The 26,116-nt window shown below is 38.6% G+C and overlaps 6 protein-coding genes across 6 annotated transcripts in view; 4 read left to right on the top strand and 2 right to left on the bottom strand.

Annotated features, from left to right (window-relative positions):
• fipi (factor of interpulse interval) overlaps positions 1-18,116 on the bottom strand; it is an 89,054-nt gene extending 70,938 nt beyond the window's left edge. Inside the window, exon 1 of the mRNA XM_064679212.1 lies at positions 17,744-18,116. Coding sequence (XP_064535282.1) covers positions 17,744-17,786 — 43 coding nt within the window. The 5' untranslated portion in view covers positions 17,787-18,116. The remainder of the gene's footprint in view (positions 1-17,743) is intronic.
• Positions 18,117-19,007: 891 nt separating this feature from the next.
• Positions 19,008-20,319, top strand: LOC135426205 (caspase-like). The gene has a single exon (XM_064679215.1). The coding sequence runs from the start codon at positions 19,244-19,246 to the stop codon at positions 20,132-20,134; it is 891 nt and encodes a 296-aa protein (XP_064535285.1). The 5' UTR covers positions 19,008-19,243; the 3' UTR covers positions 20,135-20,319.
• A 96-nt stretch (positions 20,320-20,415) lies between these two features.
• LOC135426204 (thioredoxin domain-containing protein) lies at positions 20,416-21,596 on the top strand. The gene has a single exon (XM_064679214.1). The coding sequence runs from the start codon at positions 20,559-20,561 to the stop codon at positions 21,465-21,467; it is 909 nt and encodes a 302-aa protein (XP_064535284.1). The 5' UTR covers positions 20,416-20,558; the 3' UTR covers positions 21,468-21,596.
• Positions 21,597-21,703: 107 nt separating this feature from the next.
• Taf10b (TBP-associated factor 10b) lies at positions 21,704-22,502 on the top strand. Its single transcript, XM_064679217.1, has 3 exons — positions 21,704-21,966; positions 22,020-22,189; positions 22,246-22,502. Exons 1-3 carry the CDS (start codon positions 21,756-21,758, stop codon positions 22,339-22,341), a joined length of 477 nt encoding a protein of 158 aa, XP_064535287.1. The 5' UTR covers positions 21,704-21,755; the 3' UTR covers positions 22,342-22,502.
• aph-1 (gamma-secretase subunit Aph-1) lies at positions 22,486-23,431 on the bottom strand. Its single transcript, XM_064679216.1, has 2 exons — positions 22,967-23,431; positions 22,486-22,908 (listed from the first exon to the last, which is right to left on the bottom strand). Exons 1-2 carry the CDS (start codon positions 23,360-23,362, stop codon positions 22,585-22,587), a joined length of 720 nt encoding a protein of 239 aa, XP_064535286.1. The 5' UTR covers positions 23,363-23,431; the 3' UTR covers positions 22,486-22,584.
• Positions 23,432-24,030: 599 nt separating this feature from the next.
• Positions 24,031-25,662, top strand: Snx21 (Sorting nexin 21). Its single transcript, XM_064679213.1, has 4 exons — positions 24,031-24,224; positions 24,282-24,425; positions 24,490-25,186; positions 25,244-25,662. Coding segments are annotated over exons 1-4 (978 nt in total). The 5' UTR covers positions 24,031-24,223; the 3' UTR covers positions 25,380-25,662.
• Positions 25,663-26,116: the final 454 nt, after the last annotated feature.

Raw genomic sequence — 26,116 nt, 5'->3', positions numbered from 1 at the left:
AAATTTAAAAAAACATGTTTTAAGCGCAGCAAAGGGTAAGTGCAAACATGTGTGTGTTTCCATAGATATACACATGTGTGGGTGCAATTCTGGGTACGGCATATTCCCCAGCCAACCAGTTCAGTTTTATCGACTGCTGCATTCTTTTGCTGCTGGTGTTATCCCGCTGAGCTCGGGCCGGCATTTGGGCAACAGTTTTACAAAACAACGAGAGGACGACATGAGCATGTGCCCTGTAGCGTAAAGCAATGCGTGCCGCCCGCGCCGCCAACGGGGCGACTGAGTGAAGACAAAGGGCTGAACAGAAGGTAGATACAGGGGCACTACAATTGCAGTTCCAGTGCTACGTGCTCGCTTTTAAGTGAATTGTCGACCAGTGACTGGGCAAACAAAGCCACACACCTTGCACCACTCGCCCAGTCGAGTTTCAGTGATTGTTCTGCTGATGATTGACGTGGACGGCCCGACAAGGCGACATGCCCCGACTGGAGGCACGAGTGCTGCCTAATGCCTAATGGCCGTAGACGGCTGTGAAGGGAGCAGCACGCATTCTGTATGAGAACACGACAACCACTGCTGCAAGAACCTCAATCATCAGGGCCAGGCAGCACTTCATAAGCGAGTTCTGTGCCCAGCCCAAAAAAGTATGCTACAGTTTACATTTCTGGTCTACACGCTTAACCCACTTGCTATTTGCTTCTATAACTGCTGCTGCTGCTTTTGCTGCTGCTGTTGTTGTTATTGTTGGCAGTTGCCGGCAGTTGTTGGCTCTTCAATTTTGAACGGCTCTGCTGAATGCATTTGCATTATTAAGTGTCACTTATTGACAGCAACAGAGGTCCAAAACAGTCGACACAATTTGCAGACATTTATTTCGATTGGTTTGCGGAGTGGAAAATATTCGAGGGTCGTAATTTTGACTTTAAGTGTTTCAAGTTAAGAACGTGAAAGATCATTACGTGGAATTAAAATAATTGAGATGAATAAATAAATGAAACCAAAGCAATGCGTGTATAAGCTAATTGTTAACATTTACATCGGCTTTGTATTTGGTAAGTTTTATTTAATATTGCATAAATATATGTCCTTTAATATATTTTATTAACTTTATGACAAGCTATTCTATCATAGGCACGAATTCCATCGAAAGTGACCCGACTGGGTCGATAGTATGCACGATTGACAATATCGGTAATTTTTTTAATTACGTTAGGGTTTTAATATTTTCATTTTCACGTAAAAATATCTTATTCAGTTCTTTCTCAGCATTATATTAAATGTAACATACTTAGTTATTATTATTTTTATTAGTGTTTTGATATCTTCATTTTGTATTTCGAATATTTAGTTCAGGTGTTCACTAAGTTTTGTTTCTGGTTAATACAATTTAATATAGTAGCCAACCTAGCCACATACTCGTGTTATGAATAAATTATTGCCAATTTATAAATTTCTTTTTATTTTAATTTTATTTGCCTAGTGAACAATTTTAAATCCAAACAGCATTACCAGCAAATTGTTGTTTTTGTTTGGACACTGCGATTTTAAAATATTGATAGAAATAAAATTAATCGATATTCGATGGACGTGATAAGCGTCTACTATCGATAAAGCAGACAGTTAGACAAACATTTTAAAATTATATTGTGTTCAATTTTTAAATTATATTTAAATGTATCTTAAAACACGGTGAAGAAAGATGAAGAGATAAACTTTAAACATATTTAAATCTATGGCTGAAATTTATGCCGGCTTTGTAAGTTCCATATCCTCAATCAATATTTTTTTCTCCAAAGTTTCTTTGTCTTTGCCGGTCACTTAATTTACAGCTTATTTAAAAAATAATTTACGGAATATTTAAAATAAGTTGCATATATCTTTTTCTATTTCGTTTCTTATTGTTTTTGCATTTTACCAATCGCCGTCAACTCACGTCATTTTCTCCAATCAAAGTGTAACCAACTTGAATGTATTACAAAAATACTTGAGACTATAGAATATTATTTTCCTTTACAATACTAGATGTAATGGTCTTTAAGAGTTGTTTTATTTAGGAGCTTGAAATTGTAAGAAAAACATGCTTTTATTAAGCCCTTCACTCTTATGTAATATTGTTGTTTTATAATCAATTAAGTTTCGGCACGTCAGTGCTGGTTAGGTTCTGGTAACGGAATGTTTTTATTCAAAGTCAATGTTATGTGCTTAGCCTATGGATACATATATGTTCTTATGCTGTTAATGGTTAACAGCTACAAAGAGAGGGAGAGTGAGTAGCTTGCATATGCCTGTGTTAGTGAGCATATATGTTGCTCATGCAATGTGCTCAGACGGAGCGTGGGATCTGCAGCGTAAGCATAAACGGTCAGCTAGTGAGGCTAGTGAACCGCGCTGCGTAATCTGAGACCGAGCCAATACATTAGCTGGCTCTGGGCTTGTTTACGTTATTGTTGTTATTGTATGCAACAAAGTGCTGCATACTTTATATTTGAATACAGGGTATTCTGTACGGGCATATACGCACTACACCTCCCTTTTTAAAGAAATAACGTAACATTATAAATGTGTAGTTATTAAATGATCAAAATTGGTTTTTTTTTTTGTGTATTAAATAGTAAAATGTAGTAAAAATAATTAAAATAATATGAATTTTAAAAAAATTATTTAGGGTTTATAAAAATGTAAAAATTTCTAATTATAAAAATATAAAAATATATAATATTAAAATGTAAAATATAAAAATGTAAAATTTGAAAATGTAAAATATAAAAGTGTAAAATGTAAAATTCATTGTAACAATTTGTTTTTCTTAAAAATTTTTTTTTTTTTGGTTAATAAAAAAAATTTATGTTTTATTCGTTAAAAATTTTTAGTCTATTTTTATGAACTTTTTGTTCTTTACCTTTTGTATCTGTTATTATAGCATTGTCTTTATCTTTTATGCTTACTACCGTATATGGTCCTAGATATTTATTTTCTAATTTATGACCTACTTCATTTTTTAAAAGTACTTTGTCTCCTATATTCAAATTTAAGTCTAGTGTTTTCCTATCATATAGTTCTTTATTTTTCTGCTTATGTTTATCTATCATAATTCTTGCTCTTTTATATGCTAATTCTAGTCTATATTTTGATTCCTTAGCATAGTCTTCTACATTATAAAGTGGGTCTATTTGATCTATGCTATTAAAATGTTTTGGTATATTTGAATTTTTACTGAAAATTAGCTCATATGGACAATAATCATGTGCCATTGATGGGGTTGTATTGTAACAATAAACGAAGTATTGAAGCCATGTGTCCCAGTCAGTTTTGTCAACTGATATGTAGGAACGTATGTACTCATTAAACGTTCTGTGACTTCTTTCAACAGTACCAACTGTTTGGTGATGGTGTGCTGTTGATGTTATATTATCTATTTTTAGGTATTTACATATGTCCGTTATTATTGAATTCTTATATTCTGTACCCATGTCCGTTATGAACGTCTTCATTGGACCGTACTTCAGAATAAAAGATTCCAATATTGCTTTAGCTACAGTTTTTGCATTTTTATTTGGGATCGGAATGGCAACTAGGTATTTTGTTAAATCACAAATTAGTGTAACTGCATACTCGTTACCATTCTCTGATCTTGGTAATGGACCTATAGTGTCAACAATTACCCTGTCGAAAGCGTTTGTTGGTGTTTCAGTTATAATCATAGGTGTCTTAGTGTGCTTTGTTGTTTTGGCTTTTTGACATTTCGGACAATTACGTATGTACTTTGTTATATGACGTGTCATATTTTTCCGGCCATAGGTCAAAGAAAACATTTAATTATTGCCCAAAAAGGGGGCAGATTTTAAATAAAATAAATAATAATTATGTTAAAAAAAAAAAATATTTTTCCAATAGTAATGTCTTTTTATTTTTGCTAGCGTTTTTGAAATGCCTGTGTGGCCACCTTGAATAGGATCATCATGGAATGTAGACATTATTGCTTCTTTTTCTGTTTCTTTAGTTATTTGGGTTACCGGCTTGAGTAGCGCTACTCTTAAGTTTTTTAAATATATATTGCCCATATTTTTGAAAGTATCTATTGAAATGTTTTCAAAGATCTTTTCGCTCGGTACCACTTTGAGTTGGCTGATTCCTAATATACCGGCTTCTTTTTCAAGCCTTTGGAAAAATTGACCTAAATCGATAGTTCCATTAGTATAAAGGTCGCTAATCTCAATTCTTGCAACAACCTTTTTACCATGTTTTAAAATACATAGCATATTTGTTATGTGCAAGGTCACTATTTTTCGCATATCGTCGTTTTTAATGACGTCGTATACGTTGGGCTTAGAAGCTTTATCAAGATTTTGTTATACTTCTGCTATTTGACTGTTTTTTTTGGATTAACTTTGTAAAATAAACCTACAGAATTGAATGTAATGAATGATCCAGCAAATGGAAACGCATTGCTTAAATCATTTGTAATTGGCCAAATTATCCATGAATTCTCTTAACTATTAATAAAGGTTTAAGCTTCCAGTCCATATTGTTTATTTGCTCGTTTGAGATATTGTAAATATTTCAGTTTGTTGGGCCATAAAGTCGACTAAGTACAAGTACATGGCCTTTATCATTATTTTGAGTACTCGCCTCAAGCTGGACTCATGTTAAGTAGCCAGTTCATTAGACATGAGACAAACATACACACAAGCAGACAGCATACACGACTTGAATAATATGCGTTATTAAGTATGCTGAGGGACACGAGGTTGAAATAGAGGCTGGCAACTGGCACTGGCACTGGCAACTGGTGGACAGATGAGTGGCAAATGGGAGTTGGGACTGTGGCCGCATTAGATATGCAAACATTATGCCATTAATTGGAAATTCGCATGTTTCGTGTTTGATTTGGTATGCTGCATTAGTGATTTGGATTGATTCTCGTACGCCTGGGGAGTTTAGTTTGCGGACACAGTAGCTCATTACAAAGTCACGTAGCCGAAACTGGGCCAAGATGGACTTATTCAGCAGAGCAGTGGAGCAGAGCAGAGCAGAGCAGAACAGAGCAGAACAGGGCAGAGCGGAGCGGAGGCAACATCAAGAGCAACTGTAAAAGTAATTTTATTATCAAATCCAACTTTAACAACTGCAGCGTCTCAGTGCTCGTCCAACTTGTTATTTGGCTTGTAAGTTACAAAGTCCTGTTCGTGTCCTCGGGGTAATAAAACAAAACTTTGTGTTGAAAATGAAATTGTACAAGGAAACAAGAAGGCAGAATGCAGCCAGCGCGTGCAAATGACAGTCGAGCCAAAAGGATTTCAGCAAAATGTAAATTTTATTTGTTGCTTTCGCTCTCACAGTCTCTTTCTTGTTTTCCACTTTTCTAATTAGTATTTCCATAAAGGTCCCTGTTGACCTGCTGCCCAGAACACACATTGTCTCGCGTATCATAACCAGTTAAATTCTCTACCTATGCCATGCGTGAGTATGTGTACTGCCTTGATAAGGACCCGGCCTGGCCACTACCTGGCGTTTATCTGAAAAGCCATTAAGCGGGGTTTCTAGCGCCCACTCGGCAGCCAAGTGCTAGTGCTGTTCCAGCTTTTCCCATTTCCCATTTCACAGCTTATTGTTATTCAGAAGGATTTTTTATTTTTTTTTTTGCTCCCCTTGCTTTCTGCAAAAGTCATAAGAAGTTTGAAAGGTTTTTCGCTCAACTCGTTTTGGGCTGCTGCGTAACTCACTCGAGATGGCGCAGCAGCCTTTCTCCCTTTCTCCCTACCTCCCGCTCTCCGCTCCTCACTACTTTTATGGCTGAATTGCGGAACAGCTTAAATGCACTTTTAAATTTCATTGAAATTGATCTTTAATGCTGCCGAATGCTGGCGACGTGTAGCCATCAAAATGCGCTTTACTCGCCTCAAGTAGCTATTAAATAAGAGAAAAGGCAGAAAGAAACTTGGCAACTGGCAAGTGGCAAATAAATCGAGTTCTCCAATTGACCAGCATTGCAAGCAGCTCAGCTGCCATTTGTTCCATCATTTCCGTTTCTCATACGCCATGTAAACACGCAACGAACAATAAGTCATAATGATGGCCACAACCACACGCAAAAAACCAAGTGCAAGACGAAGCATAAAAACCGCACTGCCAGCTACCGTAATTGCAGCACGCACTGCAGCATCCCTCAATGCATTTTGGACTGGCATTTATTAACTGTTCACGTGCAGCGAGCAAAAAAATAATACTTTAGAATGCCCTTACAGTAAGAACATTAGCTAGCTTACGATTTTTCTACAAAGATCAGCAAACTACATAGCGCAACAAAAATTCAAGAAAATATGCAAAGCAAACTAAGAGAAACAAGAAGCTAAGTAAGAAATGAAGCAAACAGCAAAGTGAGAGGAAATATGAGAATAAAGAAGCGAGAGGATGAGTCAAACTTGAAGCAAGCAGAAAGGCGAGAAGCGCACAGAGGAGCTGAGATAAAAGCGAGGGGATGACCACCAAGTAAAAAATAAAGCGAGAAGCAAAGCGAAAGGTGCAGTGAGAAGTGGAATTAGCAGTGTAAGGATGAGTGGAGTGATAAGTGAAGCGAATATTCGAGTAAGAAGAGAAGCGAAAAGTAAAATGAAGTAACAAGTGGCGCAAGAAGCAGAGTCAATTCAGAAGCAGAGCAAATAGTGAAGTGAGAAGCAAAGTGAAAAGCCCAGTGAGAAGCGAGAAGTAGATAAGATATGGATACAGTAATGAAGTTAAAAGTGGAGTGAGAAGTGTGAGAAGCGAAAGTACAGCGAGAAGCCAAGTGATAAGTGAGGCGAAAATCGGAGCGAGAAGCGAAGCGAGAGTCAACACAAAAATTCAAGCTGTGAGTAAAAATAAGAATTTTAGTGAAAAATAAGAATCGATGTGAAAACCAAAAAGAGAAGCGAGAGAAGAAAGAAGCTAACTTGGGTAATATTTTAATTTAAAAGGCATTTAAGCTTCGGTGTGGCGCAATATGTTTTAGTAACCATCTTTAGGTTGTGGTTCACTTCAAGGTTTAGGGTTTGGGTTTTGCTGTGCACTTGCAGTTGGTCTCGTCACATTGGCAAGTCAGGAATAGGAATAGGAATAGGAATAGAAATAGGAATTAAGCAAGCATTCAGCATTTGCTGCGTGACAGCATCTTTTTGACAAATTGAATTTTACGAAGAACGTGCTGTTGTTTCACGACGCTCCATTTGCTCCGCTGAGCTGCATTGATGATGATGCCAACGCGACTTGAGTTACAGTTGCGGCTAAGACCGACAGTTACTAAAGGGTTGGGCTGCACAACCCCATGCTGCACAACAGACTCCCTTGGCGTGGCTCTAAAACTTTTCAATTACATTAGATTCTCAAGTCGATGTCAGAGGGGGCGGCGGCGACATGTGCTGCTCCACCAAAGCGCCCGCTGACAAGTCATTAAAAGTGACAAATTGCAACAGGGGCGTAGCTTAAAGTCGTTCGCCCAAAAGTTTTGGACCTGGCATTTAATTAAAATAAAGTTAGCCCAGATCTGTAAGCTAATGCAATTCATTAAATATTTACGAATAATGCCCAGCACACAACTTTGTTAGTCAGTTTATAAATCTACAACAAGTGCACACACACACACACACAAACACACACACACATGTGTATATGTACTTTACTAAAGACTATAAGTGGGCCACAATGGCTTCTGGTTTTGACTTGTTTTCAATAAGCCAAAGTAAAGTCTTTGCCCTAACTGGCCAAAGCGAATTTCACGTTCTCGTTGTTACAAATATTTTTATTCTGTGCATATTTAATATTTTCTCACCACAACAACCTAGTATAATTTACCTGCCTTTAAGTCGCATTCAACTTCCACAATCGCTGTCCGCCCACTATCACGGCCTCATTTCGCCCATACGTCAGCTTCGTTTTACACTGTGCACACAGTGCACACCTTGCTTCATTTATTTTCAGCCCACACACTGGTTTGGCAATGATAAAAATCTGTTCGAAATACTACCACCTTATTATTTATAATCATAATTCAACTACATTTTTTCTCAATTCAATGTTACATCCCGCATTTTCCTACTTAACGTATACGTAATATCTATAATGTAGTTCGCAACGCGATTTATAAAAATAACGGACGAGCATGCAATGAGTGACCGTATATTTTTAAGCATAAACACCAAGAGAACATGTCGGAATGGTCGAGCATGCATTTTACTTAAACACAGTTGGCAACGCAACAAAGAGAACTCACGGAAGAAGAATGAAAGACTTTTAAATCTCAATTAGGCTGCAGGCTGCGTACTGGCCATGAGTGACCGTATCAAGTGAGAATACTCTAGATGGGAAAGTCCGACTAGGAGATGCCCCGAATCCAGCGTCTACACATACATACACAAAACAAACATATACCAAGCACTTTATGCATAGTCTGTGCTTCTTCTTTCCTTAGCCCTATACTATGAGAAATGCTTTTGTGATTAGCTTTGGTGTTTATTGTGTAGCATACAAATGTGTGGAATTACAAAATGCCAAGAGAATACCCACCCCAATGCTCTCTTACAGGAGGAGCATGCATCCAAAATGTGATATATTTTAAATCTGTGTATACTATACGCGTATCTGCATACCCAATTAGGTGTCTATAGCTCTTATAATCACCGAGATATGATAAAAAACGCGAATGTAGAAATCCATTATTATCGATTTCGTAGAAATGGAAAATTTTGTCCATGATTGGAAATAAACTCGATCTTTTCGTGACTAGGACGACCGGCGCTTAATACTTCTTGCTCTAATAGTCTCTTAGATCGACATGGCTGTTTCAATATAGCCCTATTGATGCTGAATAAGAATATTTTGCTTTATGGAGTTCCTTCCTTTTTCCTGTTACTTACATTTGCATCTAACCAATCCACCCTTTTTACCCATTGTATACAAGGGTATACATTTGGCTCGACGTTGTTTCTTGTTCTTCAATGTCGTCATTCTTTATAAATCTTAACCACTGTGCAAAGCCAGCGGCTATCTTGTGACTATGGTGATTACAAGTAACCAGCAGCAGGCAGCAAGCCGCAAGCAACAAGCAACTTTCATGCAACAGTCAAGTGCAGATGCTCTACCGCCCTGGCCTGGCCCGGCCTGGCCTGGCCTGGTCAGTTGGTAAATGGCAACTGTCAGTTGGAGCCAGCGGCTTCGTATTAACTGATTGATAGACTTCAGCTCAATAAATTCAATTGTCAGTGTGGTGTTGGGCTACTGTTACTCTCACAGTTGCTGCTGTAGTAAGGCAGATTTATGCGCAGTTTGCCGCTGTGTAAAAGTGTGGGCGCTTTTGGCCTAGAGAACAAATTGTTAAGTTGGCCCGCAAGAGCTCAGAGCTCGTTACACAAAGCGCGCATATGACAAGCAATTTGTGTTTATTGCCACGGCCATAAAGATTTGTACGCATAAAGTACAGGCTCTGAGAGCCATTGACCTTCGTTAAAGGCAAACACACGCACACACATGCACAGACACACACACACACACACACGCCAAAGAGAACACCATTTGGTGTCTCATTAAACGTTCATAAAGTTGACTCGTTTTTTTTGTGTGTGTTTTTTTTCTATTTTTGGCTTTGCTGTCGCCGCTTGATTAATATGCAATTTCTTGATGGCAGTTGCCGCCATTAACACACACACGCACACACACATATAAGCCACAAACACATTTATAAGTGCCCATATGTGTCTAAATGTGTGTGTGTGTGTGTGTGCGGCGTCTACTTGAGCGCTTTGCCTTTTGTTTGCCGAGCGGAAAAAAACACTGTGGCAAAAACAAAGGGATAATTTAAACTCTGTCATAAACTAGGTTAGCATCACAGCCACACACACACCACAGGCACACACACACACACACACACACCACACACACACACACACACACTCTACACACTTCATACTCGCCCCCTTCCTAACGTCTGGCTGCTTTATAATAACTGTCGGTTTTGCGTTTTTTCTTCATCAACTTTGTTTTTTTTGCCTTTGGTTCCTTTCTGTTTTTTTTTTCTTTTTGCAAGACAATACGCGGCGTATTTATTTTATTCACATTTTTCCATGGCGGGCGTTTTGGGCTTGTGGATTGTGGGCGTGCCTGGCCCGGGTCATGCGGCATTATGCGCCGCATGCATTTTTTATGCGTCGCAATGGCTTTTATCACATATGCATACATCAGTATCCGATTTTTTCCCCTGTTATTTTTCTTATTTTTATTTAAACTTTTTTATTTGCCTGCCTCATAAATTGGCCACAGAGTTGAGGGTGCTTTTGTTATACTCTCATCATGAGGAACCGCAAGCAGCAGGTTTCAAATTACCTTAAAAACTATTTATAATCACAATTTTTTTCTACAAATATTTTTTAGCTCAGTTTTATATTAAAAATATTGTTTAATTGAATATTCAATTTATTCTTTGAGCATTCACAAAATTTGTCTGGTTAATGCTATTTTTTATGTTTCAATAAAATATTGTTATTTAATTACAAAATAGTTCACTTAGATATTTCCGGGATCTACTAGAATTCAAAACAAAAATGAATGCAAAAATGAATTGGCATTGTACGGCTCTCGAGACTGGGTAAAAACGCTATCAGGAATTGTACACTCAAAGGGCATACAAAATAAGAAGAGACTTTCCGTTGCAACTACTTCTTTGTCGACTTGACAAGACAGACAAGACAAGACAACCAACACAGATTTGATCTCTCTTAACTCTTGCAAAGTACACTTCGATTTCAAACGTACGAAAAATATTCTTTCGCTATTTGACGACATTAAATTATAACTAACATCGATCAGAAGATTAGTGCAGTACATTTATTTTAATTTGTCCCCATATTCAAAATAACTTAAGGGTACTGAATCTTCAAGGATAATGCTTCTTGCTTTAAATTCAACATTTAGTATTTTTTCGTTTTATTTCGTTTTCAATTTTGCAACTTTTAGTTTTTGTGATATTATGTCAACAAAATATCCTGAGCACTTTTGTGATAAAATCAATTTAATCCAGAAATGACATCTAGTTTTGGATTTTGATAACTTTTTATTTACATATGAATCACATTGATGATATTTGAAAATCAGTAAAAAAAATGATGTTATTCAAATATTATTAGTAACTGATTGAATGCACATTTTGGCTGCAATTTTTTTGCCACATAGTTTGTAACATTTATATGTACAAGCAATCAATGAATCCCCGACAAGCCATGCAAAAATCAACAAAAAATATCGATTCGTGCAACACAAAAAAATAAGGAAACAAAACAATTAAATATTTTCCCATGCGACGTACGCACAGAGCCAATAAGAACGATTTAGTGGAGAATGCTCGAAGAGAAGTTACCGTGTAAACAGGATAATATTGGCCCAAAATTCCAATCTGTGCAGCAGCTATACCCTTTTCTTTATGCTTTAGTTCAGTCTTATAATTGGGTATAAATAATAAGTATAAGTATATAAAATAATTATAGATCATCATATGAAGATCGATCCGAAATTTTGATAATAAGTCTCTTCGAGCTATTTCTTGTAATATTAAAAGAAATTCAGACAAGATAAATGAAATTTTAAATAAAAATTTCCTTAATTTTCAAGGATTGAGATCGATAACGGCCTATAAAGGAATGATACGAAAAAAACAAGTCCTATCAGAAAACTAGTTTGAAACTGATCAGGAATATTTATATATATATATATATATATATAGAAAGTAGAATAGTATATGCCTGCTGAAAACATCTGTACAACTTGCTGATACCCTCTCTGACCATTTTGAATGGTTACGGGGTAAAAAATACACAAATTAAATTGCAGATTCTTTTATGCTGGGCTTTTGCTCTTTGCTGTAGCTGTTGTTATTTGTTGTTTATTTGCTATTTTTTTTTATTGAAAACACATGCAAATCGATTATTGTTAACCATTTTTTGCCAATACTTTTTACGTGCGCGTGTAGCACATCGCACCAAACTGATCGGGCAATTCGTTTTAATGGCAATGCATAAACATCAATTAAATGCGCCTGATAAATCGCCAGTTGTTTTATGCTGTTCTCTCTGCCCGACTATTTATTTAACTTTTAATTGAATTATAACACTTGTGCCACGCCCATACGGCCCTTGGCTTATCATTGCCCACATTGTGTGCCGACTTCGTTTGCAACTTTGGTTGACCCGTGGAAAGCAACGCTTGGCTGACTTTCTGTTTCATTCAAATAATGTTCTTTTGTTCTATTGTTCAGTTCGAGCCCAGGTCATAGGTTAATTGATGACAAATGCATTGAGCATTCCGCTGCGAGTTATTCACATGGGGTGCGACTCGGCTGGATAGAAATTGATATATCAGAGCGCACCCTTTGTATTTGTATAATTCATAACAATAATAAACATGATGTTGAAATAAAAAAAACTCAACTCGGGGTATGCCGTAATAAAGCCCATTAAAACTGTAGGTGGAATTAAAAATATTCAGTAAATGCAATTAAGCCAACTCTAAGCTGGGAGTTTTACCAGCTGAGAAACCAATTGCTGAAAGCTTTAATTGAATCGAATTAAAAAATGTTTGAAATCACAAAAAACCTTTAAAGTAGAAATTTGTATGCTGAATTTGTAAGCTGAAGTCCAGACAAATTAAACTAAATTGTTAAACCTCTCTCAATTAAGACCACTTTTAGCTAGAAGCTTAACCAACAGATTAAATGAATACAGATTTTGAAAGCCCATTAAAGCTTTAAGCAAAATTAAATGTGTTCAATAAGAGAACTTAAAGCTCAAGGCCCGTCAAATCAAACTTAAACTTGCAATTGCTCTCTCTCTCTCAATCACTCCCTCTTTCCCTCTCTCTTCTTCTGGCTTTCTCTTCTTCTCGCTCTTTCCTTCTCTCTCTCTCTCACTTTCTCTCTGTCTATTGCTCTCTCTCTTTCTTCTCATCTCTCCAAATTTGGCCCTTTTACTGAAAGCTTTATTAACAGCTTCTTAACAAATATCTTACAACAACTTTCCCAAAAGGAAACCACCCAATCAGCCATCAACAAATGCTGGGTATACATCAAGCAGTAGTCATTTAATTAATGAGCAATTTATTTAATTATAAACAAAGCGAAGCAGCAAAGCAAAACTCACACAATCTAAATTGACGCTTGATAATGCTACCCACTTGCTTTATCACATTTCCCACATGCTTTCAGCAGTGACAAGTAGAATCATTTCTCAACACTGGCCACTGGTTGGTTGTATTGCCTGGTAGCAAGGTGGTGGAGTGGGGGTATGCGGGTGTGGGAAAGCAACACCGTAACACCGCTCAGCATTATGCTAGTGTCAATTGGTGTAACAATTTGTTAGATTGTCAAAGTGTCTCTGACACTGGAACGCTGCACAAAATTTGTCAACTGAAAACGAGAATGGAATTCATGCACAGAGAGCGTGAAAAATTGAAATTCATTTCAATTAGCTGATTAGCATATGGGTTGGAATGCGAGCTGCGAGTCGGAAGCATATCGTCGAATTTAATTAGTATAAAATAAACATTAAAAAACGAACTAAAAGGGTTGAAAGTGTTGAGAGTAGTCAATTCATGCAGCGAACAAGTCTTAGGATTTAAATATTAATTATTGACGTAGGTCTTAAATAGTTTTAAGCCAAACCGATTTAAATCCAGAATCCAAGTATTTATTTACCGTGAATTAATTTAACCGAATCAGTGGGATAAAGAACCTAAGCCTGAACCGCACTTAACTGAAACTTATTGGCTTAAAAGATAATTTGCCATTTGAATTATTTTAATAATTAAATGATATATAATATTATTAAAAAAATTATTCATAAAATAATTTATGATAAATAGAATAAATCTATTAAAATTGATGTCCAAAAGCTTTAATATAGATGACCATATAGATAAGCATATGCGAATAGTATGTAGATATGTGTACCAATAAATTTAGATGCAGATAAATTCGGTTTTAAGCTGAATGAATAAAAACTAGTTCATAACTGGTGCAAAAGTGTTGCTCTGGAATGTTTCCGCCATGTTTGCTGTTTCATTTGTGTCTGAGTGTAACTAAGCCAAGCATCTCGACCTCGCCAGCCTCGAGCTGCGCCATATATGTAGTGTCATTTACACACACACCCACAAATGCACGGCCTGACACCTGACAGCCACTCAACAACGAGTGGCTGTCGGATTTAAAAAAGTGAGAAAAAAAAAGAACGAAATAATAATAAAAAGCGACAGCGAAAAAAAAAGCAAAGAGTAGCAAACAGCATGCATGCAAAAATGAAAGGACCAAAAAATAAAAGAAGAGAATAACGGCGCGGTGTTGACATGCACTGGCTTTGGCAAGGGGTGGGGAGACTAAGGAGGCAAATGACAGGACACTTTTGGATGTGTCAGTTATGTGACAGGCACACACTGAGACACTCGAGGCACGAGGCCGCGCTGCGTCTTGGCGACTTTTTTCGGATGCCGCAAAACTTGAAAGAATTCAAGGTGAGGCGCACTTTGTATCCAAAGGCAAAAGTAAAGTCAAAGTTCAAAAGACGGGCCATAAGTTGGACAACAATAAACAAGGGACTTAGGGATTGGGGGACAGCTGCTGTGTCGACCCGTTCAGAGCACAAATATGCAAAGTCAAGTGGCAATTTATCATGCAATGCAACAACAACAGGGGCGACGGGGTGTACAGCAGGGTGCTGTGTGGGGTTAAGTGGTGCCTAGTGCGAGCACAACTAAATTAAATGGCCAATGGACAGCTGGAGACCGGCAACCGGCGAGCAGAGCGATGCGTGGGCATGAATGAATCCAGACACCTACGCCTAGGCACATACAATTGCGATTCTTGTCGGTAATAAATGTGTGTATATACACCCTACATTGGATTAACAACAAGGATTGATAAGTTTAGTGAAAGGGTTGGTCGTTTGAGCAGTGACCAGGTTTGATGTATCGATAGAATGCACGTCTCTCAAGCTAGAGATGTCAACATGTCGATAATACTATCGATAATATCGCTGTTTTTTGTTTTTTCTGTGGTCACCAGTAATGGCAGTTTTATTTTAAATTTTTCTACAATCGAAAATACAGAATTCACGTTTTTCAATAAAACCGAGATACTTTTTTGTAACTAGTGAATTTCGGGCTTAACAGATTTGGTTGAAGGTTTGTCTGTTAAAATGGATCATGCAAACTTTTGTTTTGTTTAGAGTTAAGCCTTTTATTATACATTTGCGGAAAAAGAGCAGATAGCTTAATAAAGTAAACATACATTTGAACAGGGTACATTCAAGTTGAATATCTGAAATGGCCGCGTTATTTACTTTATTTTTTTTCTTCTTTTTTTTGTTATATTATGTGAGCCCTCGATTACGCTCCCGTTAGTTAAATCGATGCGACGCTGACCTTTCCCTCAATTAGAGGCACATGCACAGAGCACAGTGCTGGGCGACAGTAATGGGCCCAGCTGTGCGACCGAGTATGCTGCTGTCGACGCTTTGGCTCATTAAGTAACTGGCAGCAGCCACGTCTTTAATTTATCAGCTGCATCTAATTTCTGTGATTTGCAGCACAAATATGTTGAATAGAGTGTCAGCTGCTGAGCAGTAGAAGCTGACCAGGAGTGGAGGCAATCCACAGGCAACTTGATCGCCGAGCTAATGGACAAAACCAATGCTAAGTGCGGCCACAAAAGCCAAGCAATTAACAAGGCGTTCGGTTTAGGAGCTTAGTCATTGGCCAGTTGTCCGGTTGCAGCGCGACGGTCACTTGACAATCCTGGCGATGCGAAAACCCAGTATAACCACAGACGACAGGGCAGAGCAGGCCGGACAGGGCAGGGCAGGCTGACCGGAAGTGCGCGCTGCTGCTTCTGAAGCTGTTGTTGACAAGGCTCTAAAGCAGCGACTGCAACTCGGACTAACCAAAGACACTCGCAGTCGTCAGCAAGCGACCACAACGCAACTAGGCCAGGGCACGGGGGCGGAGAGGGCCGAGATGGGAGTAATATGCGTAATTAAACAAAACCGCAAGTGGGGCAGTTGCACAACATGGGAAGCCTCGCGCTGCAGAGTTTAAAATAATAAAAAAGGACACCACAAGCGACACAGCAAACACAAGAGTACAAGAAGCGGAAAGGCACATTTTGTAGGCACTGTCAAGACGCATCGTATATACCCTTGGAGAGCCACATTTATACATAGTATTAATATAAGCAATATATTTATAAGTTGCATTAACTGATAAGCAAATCCATTATCAATATTTAGCGTATATTCGAAAGCTTAATATATTTCCTTGAAATATTTTTCAAATATACATATATGGTTCAGTACAGGCTTATAGCTCCGCTGTTCTTTGCCGTATTAATCCGGTTTAAATTTAAATTCATTCTAAATAAAAGAACGGAATTTAAACCGGTTTGTTGTGAACCCGGTTAGTTAGTATATTACTTTCGCGATACTAAAAATTCAGTTCGCGAACTGGTTCATAAATTCTTAAGCTCGTATAGTTTCTTAAGTTGCAAAACTATTTTAATAAAGAGACTTAAAGTGACAGGAAAGGAGAATAAAAATTAATGTACGAATTCTTAAAACACATTCAATAAATCCATCCAAATTTAAATGAAATGAGAGATACGTTCCAGATTCACTTTTGACAGCAAAAACTGGAAATGTTCCATTTAAGAGAATATTCTATCTATTTAGCATGGATGGGCTATCATTAGCATATTTCTTGGGCTACAAAGCGCATGATATAGTTATAATACCCAGCGTGTGAACTGAGACGTTTAAATTAAATATTTGCTGGCCAGCGTTGGTTGCCGGAGTGTCAAGAAGTAAAGCAAAGAGTTAAAACGCAGCGCCACATTAATCTGGAGCATGCAAATTGAAGTGTCTCTGGTCTCTGGATCTGTCTGTGACGACAAGTGTCGGCAGGCTATGAAAAAAAAACAAAACAACAAAAAAAAACCTGAAACGAAAGGCTTAATCCCGGCTCTGGTGCATTTTCTGCAGCAAACGTTTGAGATGACATCGAGAGATTCAGAGAGAGCTGTTGAGATATAGTTCAGGGCTCAAACGTCTACTCGATTACGTATTAAGTTGGTTTCGTCACCGTCCATTGATTTCACCTGTAAACAGAATATACAACAATGTGCCATCGATTTTATATTAGCCACGAAACACTTGAGCCAGAAAGTCCAAATACCCAAAGAGAAATATATTGATATATATGAACGTAAGAACGGCAAGCACAAGAGATAAACAACAAAATGAATAGTGGAAAAATATATATATGCGCCCAACAAAGAAAGGTACAAACAGTTGTCCGTGAGACTGAGAACTAAAAAAGCGTACCCCAATCCAGAACCCAGACATTCAGAATGTTAACCCAGTTAGCTTGCAAAAGCTGCATGCACTCTCAAAAGATTTGAATTCCAAAGTAGCAAAAAATAATATTTTTTAATTCAAGTCCAGAATAATATTTGTGTGTATGCAAATACTTCCTTTTTAACAGGGAGTGCGAGATATTAAAGCTTTTCGCGAATTAATAACACATTGAAGTAGTAGAAAGGCGAATGTAGATATACATATGTGCGTATACTTATTTTACATGTGTACTTTATTCTTATACAAATAGTCATGCCTAGTTAATTGGTACTGTTAAACATTAGCAAGTATCTACTGTATTTGGCAAAGGTAGCCAGAAACTCAATTACCTGTTAAAACAGCCAAATTTAGAATAAATCCAATTAGCGGCATCGCGTTTCACCGCTTGCTTCTTTTCGAATACCAAAAACTTGAATTGTTATATGCTGAACTTCTGCTTCAATTGGCCAAAAATTGTTGCATTTACTAACACTTTGCTTTGGATTAGTTCACGGTTACGCTTGTTGTTCTTGCTTATTGTGAACGCGCCGATCCGGAGCTATAAAACCAAAACGACACGAGCACTCACGACGCGCTTGCAGAGAGTGTGCGAAAGAGAGAGGGAGATGAGGAGAGACTTCCGAGAGCCGTAGTCAGAGCTTGGAGCTTACACGAAGTGTAAGCCAACCAACGCGCACGAATTTCACTTTATCACTGAATTTGATTTTTTTTTCAAATTTCTTCGCTCGCGTACTGAGCGTCGCACGAACGTTGCGCTGCCGGCATTGCGCATGACTATCGCAACATTTTGCCGATTTCATATGTTGCCTGCAACATGCACGAAGAACTTGTAAACAATTATTAAAAGGCAATTATGTTAAAAAATAGTTGTCACGTCACAAAACATATTTTTTAATTAAGTACACTTATTAAACGGCCTGTAAAAAGTTTCTTTAAATGAATGCTTTACAATGTAAAAAAAACTTAAATGATTTAAAATTTTGGGCAACTTATAAATTTGATCAATTTTAACTTTAAAAGATGCGCGCAATATTCAACTATCTAACAACATGTTGACAAGAGAGGGGTAATACAGGGCACATGTTGCTGCAACTTAAGTCAAAGCTAGGGGTATAAGTTCGAAGACCAGCGCAGCTTTTTACTTCAGTTGGGGTAGTCCCTTCAGCTTTCAAATGTATAACAATTTTAGCCATAATTATAACAGTTTGTATAGCAAAATGGCACGCTATTCACCTCACATGCTATAAAAACCCAAGTAATGGGTCGGCACTTGGTATTTTACAAAGCTTAATCTGTTATAATTTGTATAGGAATTCCTGTATAATTTTAATATGTTAGTTTGGAACCAACCCAAAGCTTACAAACATAGATTAACCGTTTAAGTAACCGATAGCGATAAACTAGCGAAAGCTAAGACGTCTTAATTATACAACAGCTATTTTCGGATTGTCAGATGAAATAACTTTTAATATTTTTAATGGCAGATAGAGAATAATTTGTTGATCTTGGATATGTGAATGTCTTTCTAAGCTTTTATAAAAATATTTAATTTATTTTAAAAACAAAAAACACATTTAGTGGGTATTCTAACTTCATATCGTATACAAGCTCGATATCGCAAGACGACACTTTCAATACTATCGATAACTTTGTTTTTTAAAAAGCGCGGGAAAAAATAGATGGCAGCACTTGCAGCCCACATATTTTTATCAGTTACGTGACGCATGACTTCTAACTAAATAGTTGAGCACCCGCAACTCCGATAATAATCGTCTTAAGCATACCCAAGGAAATTTGTTTAATATTATAGAAAAAATAATAATTGGACAATGGATGCTGATAATGGCAAATCATGCTCAAAAGCTAATGCCGAGCAGGGCGCAACTTCAAATGTTCCTAATGACTGTCTCGACGGACCCGGTTGGTCTCTAAATTGCTTTCAAACGGAAAAGAGAATCAAAGCCCAAATGGTTACTCACCGCTATGCCGAGGAGTATAAAATGTGTCATAAGCACCGTGGCCTGGCGCTGATCTTTAGCCATAAGCTATTCAATGAGAGAGGCTTGGCATCAAGGCCCGAAACGAGTGTGGACACCAAAAATCTAGAACGTGTGCTCGAACATTTGGATTTTAATGTAACGATTTACAAAGATTTGAATTACAAGGAAATTATGAAAAAGATAGCCAGTGCTGTTGCACTAAACCATAGGGAAAACGATTGTATCCTGGTGGCTCTACTAACGCATGGCAATAATGACGTGGTCTATGCCAAGGACAAGTATTACAAGCTGGAAGAAATCTGGGAAGCTTTTAGTGCGGACAAATGCCCCTCGCTGGCGGGCAAGCCAAAGATATTTATCATTCAGGCCTGTCGAGGCAAACGCAAGGATCCCGGCTATATCCGGCAGTCTGTGGGACACACCGAAACTGACGGTGATTCTAGTAGCAACTATAAGATTCCCAGCTATGCCGATTTCTTGATTGCGTTCTGCACAGTACCTCAATATTGTTCTTGGAGTGACTCTGTGAAGGGCAGCTGGTTTATACACAGTCTCTGCGACGAACTGGAGGCCAATGGCAGGAGGCTGGACATGCTCAACCTGCTCACATTCGTTGCCCAGCGCGTGGCCAACTGCGAGTCCTATGACGAGCAGCAAAAGCAAATCACCTGCACCATGTCTACTCTAACGCGAATTTTGCGTTTTGGGGACAGTCCTTAAAATAAAAACAAGAAGGGACATCCCTGCCTTCTCTAAACGTTTTTAGTTATCAAATCGAACTAACTCAAAAATTATTTAAAAAAATTTACTTTCACAATATAAACAATTAATCAACTAGCGATGAGCTAAACTGGCGTGATTGTGATTATGTCACTGTGATTAAAGAAACGCCGCAAAACATGTTTCTAACACACAAAAATAATTATTCTATTTTACTTGAAAAAATAAATGTAATACTCACCCAAATCCTAAAATGTGGATATATTTTGAATTTATCGCAATCTCGATATATTGTCAGTTTTCAGATATCGATAGTTCCTCACGATAGCCACATCTCTTGCTAATTTAATATTATTGAGAACTTTCACACGCAACGTCGGCAACCAACAAGTGGAATCTATAAGAAGTCTAGAAGCCGGCAACAATGTATTTTTATAAGATAATTGGAGCTATTTATCTATTGATTATTGCTGTCTGCTGCGCTAGCATAGAACGCGTTGATGACTCGGACCTGATTCACATCCTAACTGGCGAAGGCGACGTGGTTGCTTTGTTTACAAAAGGCAACTGTGCCGAGTGCATCGAATATGAAAATGTTGTTGCCAACATCCAGGACGACATAAAGCAGTCGCTGGGAGCTTCGGTTGTCCAGGCGCACGATAGCAATTTAATACATATCTACGATCCGAGCAGGGAACCGGCTCTTCTGTATTTCCGCCGAGGCATTCCGATACTCTATTATGGCGCGATTAACGAGGATGAAATTCTACAGTTCTTCAGTGATAACCGGGAACCAGGGGTCAAGGAGCTTTCCGATGACAATTTTGAACACTTGACGCAAGCATCTACCGGCGCAACGACTGGAGACTGGTTTGTGTTCTTTTATTCCGCGGAATGTGTGCTCTGCCAGCGTTTGTATGCCATCTGGGAGTCTGTTGGCGGGAAACTAAAACGCAAGATAAATGTGGCGCGAATGAATTCTTTGGGCGCCGGAGTTTCTACAGCGAAACGACTGAAGATTGAGGAAGCTCCCGAATTTATTTTCCTGCGTCATGGCAAAATCTATCGGTATTCGTCAAAGGAATATACTCCTAAGGCCTTCATCGAGTTTGCAGAGGCCGGATATTTAAAAAATACGCATCCCGAAAATGTACCGCAACCATCCAGTTTATTGGATGAATTGTCTATTGGACGCGTTTTCGATTACCTAAACAGTTATGGTACTCTTCCATTAGCATTTATGGGTGCACTCATAGTTTTGTTTCTTCTATTTATTGTTAAATATTTGTTTAAAGCACCGGCAAAGAAAACCACCACAAAAAAAGATAAATAAGTTAAGCGGCCTAGTGTAGTTAAGTTTATATTCGACAGATTTCATTCCATGTACAGCAGCTTTTGTGTATGTAATAAAAAAAAAAAACAAAAATACGACACTAATAAATATGCTGATCATGGCCTGTAATCGCGCAGCACTGACAGACACTTGCGTTGCCAATTACTTGAGAAGCGTTGCTGCAAATCTATCGATATATCGATGCAGCTGCTTGGCAGGTTTGGGTATTTTAGTCTTTGCTTCAAACGGTCACACTAAGCGTAATTGATTTGTGCAGAAAAGTTTACAATGGTCGGCTCCAATTTTGGCATCATCTATCACCCGAGTGCTGGCGGTGGCTCTTCGGGGCAAGTCAACACGGGAAGCGGCACAACCTCCGGAGTTGGCGGTGGCAACAGTTTCAATGCTATCGCTAGCACTGACCGCACTGCGCCAGCATCGCATCTAAGCGATTTCATGTTGCAACTGGAAGATTACACGCCTCTACTTCCAGATGCCGGTAACTGTTGCTAAACATATATTTTAAACTGCCTAAACGCATTAAACTTGCAGTTACTTCACATTATCTGAATATGGGCGGCTTTCATGCGGATGACAAGCGTATTGTGCGCCTAATCTCAATTGCAACGCAGAAATTCATGTCCGACATCATTGACGATGCACTGCAGCATTCAAAGGCGCGCACCCACATGCAAAACTCCAGCACACCCGGCGGCTCCAAGGTTGAACTCTGAATTCTATATAAAAGTAGCTTTCTTCACATACTTTTCCATTGCAGGCCAAGGATCGCAAATTTACGCTGACTATGGATGATCTGCAGCCTGCATTAGCCGACTATGGCATCAATGTACGCAAAATGGACTATAGCCAGTAAAACTAGGCAAATGCATATTAAGTTATTTCGTTAAGTTAAACCCATTAAAATGTCGAACTTCCGTTTGCTCAATGACTTGAAGATGTGACGTCACAACAGTTTTCATACGTTACAGTTGGAAGACATTGTGCATAGGCTCCAAAATAAATTTTGACAAAATAGTCGTTTTAATGTCACATTTCTTAAAATAATTAAAGTTAGGATAATGTCTTTTAGCTGAAATTCATTAAATTCTAATACTTTCTATCGACACATTATAAACCTCTTAAAACTCTTGCCACTACCCCCCGCAACTTTGAATGCTAAGACGCCAGTGAGAATTGTTACGATGTAGTTTGGCAGCAGTGTGGCCCAGTAGAGTGCGTCCACATTGAGCAGCGTCAGTAGTGAGACGAAGAGATGTGTGACCACCACGTAGCCAATGTGCAGATAGTTGTTAGTATCGAAAGCATTGAAGAAGATGATGCTCCAGAAGGTGTGCAGCAGGATGATTGAGAGCGCCTGAGCAGCAGACGTCATAAAGAATAGTTCAGTACCGCCTTTTAAGCCCATTGTGCCGGGTCCAGTCTAGAAATTGAAAACAAAGATTAGCAACTATGCTTGGATTAGTTGGTGTGGCACGTACCATATCTGCCAGCACATTAACCAGCGCAAACATGCCCGATATGATGCCAAATCCTAATCCAGAGACATAGGCCAAAATGTGCTTGTTTTCCGTGATGCGCGTATCTTCAGCGATGGCGTGCAGGCCCTGTTCCGTACTGCGAAGAATGCGATAGATGATGTAACGGAAACATTCCTGGAACAGCACCGAGAACACCACACCAAAGGCTAGTACATCCCGCAGTGGCACAACCGCAAACCACAACAGCGACGACAGCAACAGCGAAAGCAGCCAAAAAAAAGCGGCCGCTATAAGTATTATGATGCGCACGGGATCATTGGCAATGGAGAACACAAATAGTGCAAATGGGGGTCCAAATGCAACAAAAGCGCAGCCAAATAACTCGGGCAGCGTCATACTTAATGCCACTTAATAGAAAAACCGCCCACCCTGTTTATTTGTTGTTGTCGGTGACAAGCCGATTACAATACTGTCTTTGGTTGCTCGTGACTCGTGTAATGACGTTATCGATAACGATAACACACTCTTTTGAAAGACTTTCAAAAGCTTATGCATTTTTTAACAACGCTTGCACTATGGTTTATTACTATACATCTAATCAAATATAATTTTTCTGTTCATATATATAATTACATGAAATGTTTTTTACAAGATGAATATGAGGCATAAATTGTATTAAGATTTAGAATTCGCATAGACAACAATACAAGGGCATATTGTTAAAGAGCATTTTACAGTCGGTGCATATTTTTCGTGATAAGCGATGACAAACCTCGATAAGTTGTTCGTGCGTGAGTCGTATAAGGAAAACGATACCGATAACACAATGTTTTCATACGCTCTCCAAATTGCTGTTTATGCGTTTTTTAACAACGCTTGAACTACGTCGCATGAGTGAACAACAATTAGTACTATTTGTATGGTCATGTTTAGTTGGCAAATGCCTTTATACAAAAACAATATTAGGTTAAAAATAAATTCAGCTTTTAACAATGCACGCGCTATGCTTCGGCAGTATTTGTTCTTAGAGAGCATTCGAAAGTCGGTGAATTATATGTTTGTATTGAAGACAAAGGCGTCCCACTTAGTGTCTCAGTCTGATTGGTCATTGTTTTGGTTTGGGTCTACGGGGATTAGTCACTTTAATATTTGCAAGCGTAATACATTCGCGAGACGCGATAAATAAATTAATAAAAGCGAAAGCTCGATATTACACAGCTGGTAACCCACCCATTTACTCTTTTGCTCCCATTCGCAAGTGAGTAGTCGGCATGCATAACTCAAGTTCAGCATAATTAAAATTCTAACTTTCTAGTGCATGCTGTGATGGCAAAACGTCTACTGCCCCACGATCCATCGACGGATGGTCCGGATCCAGACGATGACCCTGAGAGTCCTGCCATTGAGGCGGCCGCATTGGCTATACCAGATCAGACTGCAGACCAGGCGCTCCAGAAAGGTGCGTATACTAGATACCAAAAGCAGGTCAAGTTTCTTTACTTCATATTTTATGTGTGCAACAGCTTTCTGGGAGAGTTTTAATCCAGCTAAAAGATTTCGACCTACTGCCGATGGTAGCACAGAGTTGCGCTTTGAGATTCTGCGGGCACACATAATGCCACGTGAGATTGAGGATGCTAAAATCAAACGCTTTATTGCTTACGAGCTAACTGTGCGCCAGGACTCCAGCATAATGGACGAACAGCCTGCCAAGATTGAACGCCGCTACACAGACTTTCGAGAGCTTTATCAGTGCCTGAAGCGCCAGCATCCCAACGAACTGAGCAATATCAACTTTCCCAGCAAAGTGCTTGTGGGCAACTTCTCGGCCGAGCTGATCGCCGAGCGTAGCGCCGCTTTCTCAACGTTCCTCACGCACGTTGCTAGCCAGCCCAAGCTGCGAGATTTGGATGCATTTCTGCACTTTCTACAGCACGAGGAGCTGACCAAGGCGTGCCAGTATTTGGACGAGCGCCGCAACGAGATGGCCATTCCCATACTCGAAAACTGTTTTCGTCTGCTGAACAAAATCTACATGAATCGCTCCCGACCCGTCCTGTTAATACTCTGCCGTCTGGTGGCTGCCTGCACCGCTTCGCCGGTGCCCCATCACTCAGCGGAGCATTGGGCTCTCTTGGCGCTCAGTCGCTTCGATACGCTTTGTGATATTGATCTGTTGCCGCTTTATATACCGCTGTTGCACGCCTGTGCGCATTTGTGGCAAGTATAGGGGTTCTCAACTTACCAGCTGAAGGCTTATTGTTATTCTTGTTGCAGGTGGCAGCGCGGGCAGGATCAAAAGCCCATTACGGATCGCTTAACGGAAATGTCCAGGCAGGGCATTAACACAGCCAATATCACCAGCCTTATGCAGGCCATTCACAAGCTCGATCCACGTACTGAAACCATATGAATCACAGTCCGTATGCATCTCATACATATATATAAACACATACTCACACTCATAGAGCCGTAGTGCTAAGCAAAAAGTGCAATTAGTAAATTTATCGTGCAATTAGTATTAATGTATGTCATATTTATGTAACATGTACTTCGTCACGAGTTTTGTAGCGTCCCTTTATATGTTGATTTTCATAGAAATTTCGTAAGTTGTGTTGCTTATTTATATACCCTTACCGTGATTGTAACTATATCGAAAGCCTATTGATCGCAAATTAAATTATTCAAATCAATCATTCCGTTCAGTATTTCACCAATCTATTATCAAAATTAAGAACTAAATTTGAACTAAGAACTAAATTTAAAAATGTATCATAGAAAATACATATATACCGATTCAAGTTATTTTTCTTCTCATTCATTGAATATGTGCGTCACGTTTTACAGGAAATGAAAATTACGCCAATCGTTGGCAGTGCTGCCAATTTAAAAAAGCTATTTAGCTAAATTTAGAGGTAAATAAAGCTAAAACAATGCTGCCAGTATTTTTTAAGTCAAATACCTAAATGTTGAGGTAAGTTATATTAAAGCAAAAACGTTTTTGTTGAGCCTGCCCGACTGAGAGATACCGTGGACTCGCACATTTTATATTTATACATATGATCACGCCGCAATCTAAGGGCAATTAACTAAAAATAAAAAATTTCGAGCTTATTATCGGATCTATATACATATCAAAGTAAAGCAGTT

This window comes from Drosophila montana, unplaced genomic scaffold (genome assembly GCF_035044405.1).
Source record: "Drosophila montana isolate Dmon_TW-CO22-7 unplaced genomic scaffold, ASM3504440v1 contig_1_1, whole genome shotgun sequence".
NCBI classification, from domain to species: domain Eukaryota; kingdom Metazoa; phylum Arthropoda; class Insecta; order Diptera; family Drosophilidae; genus Drosophila; species Drosophila montana.
Note: the sequence above shows the minus strand (reverse complement) of the source record. Positions and strands in the feature narration are given on the sequence as shown.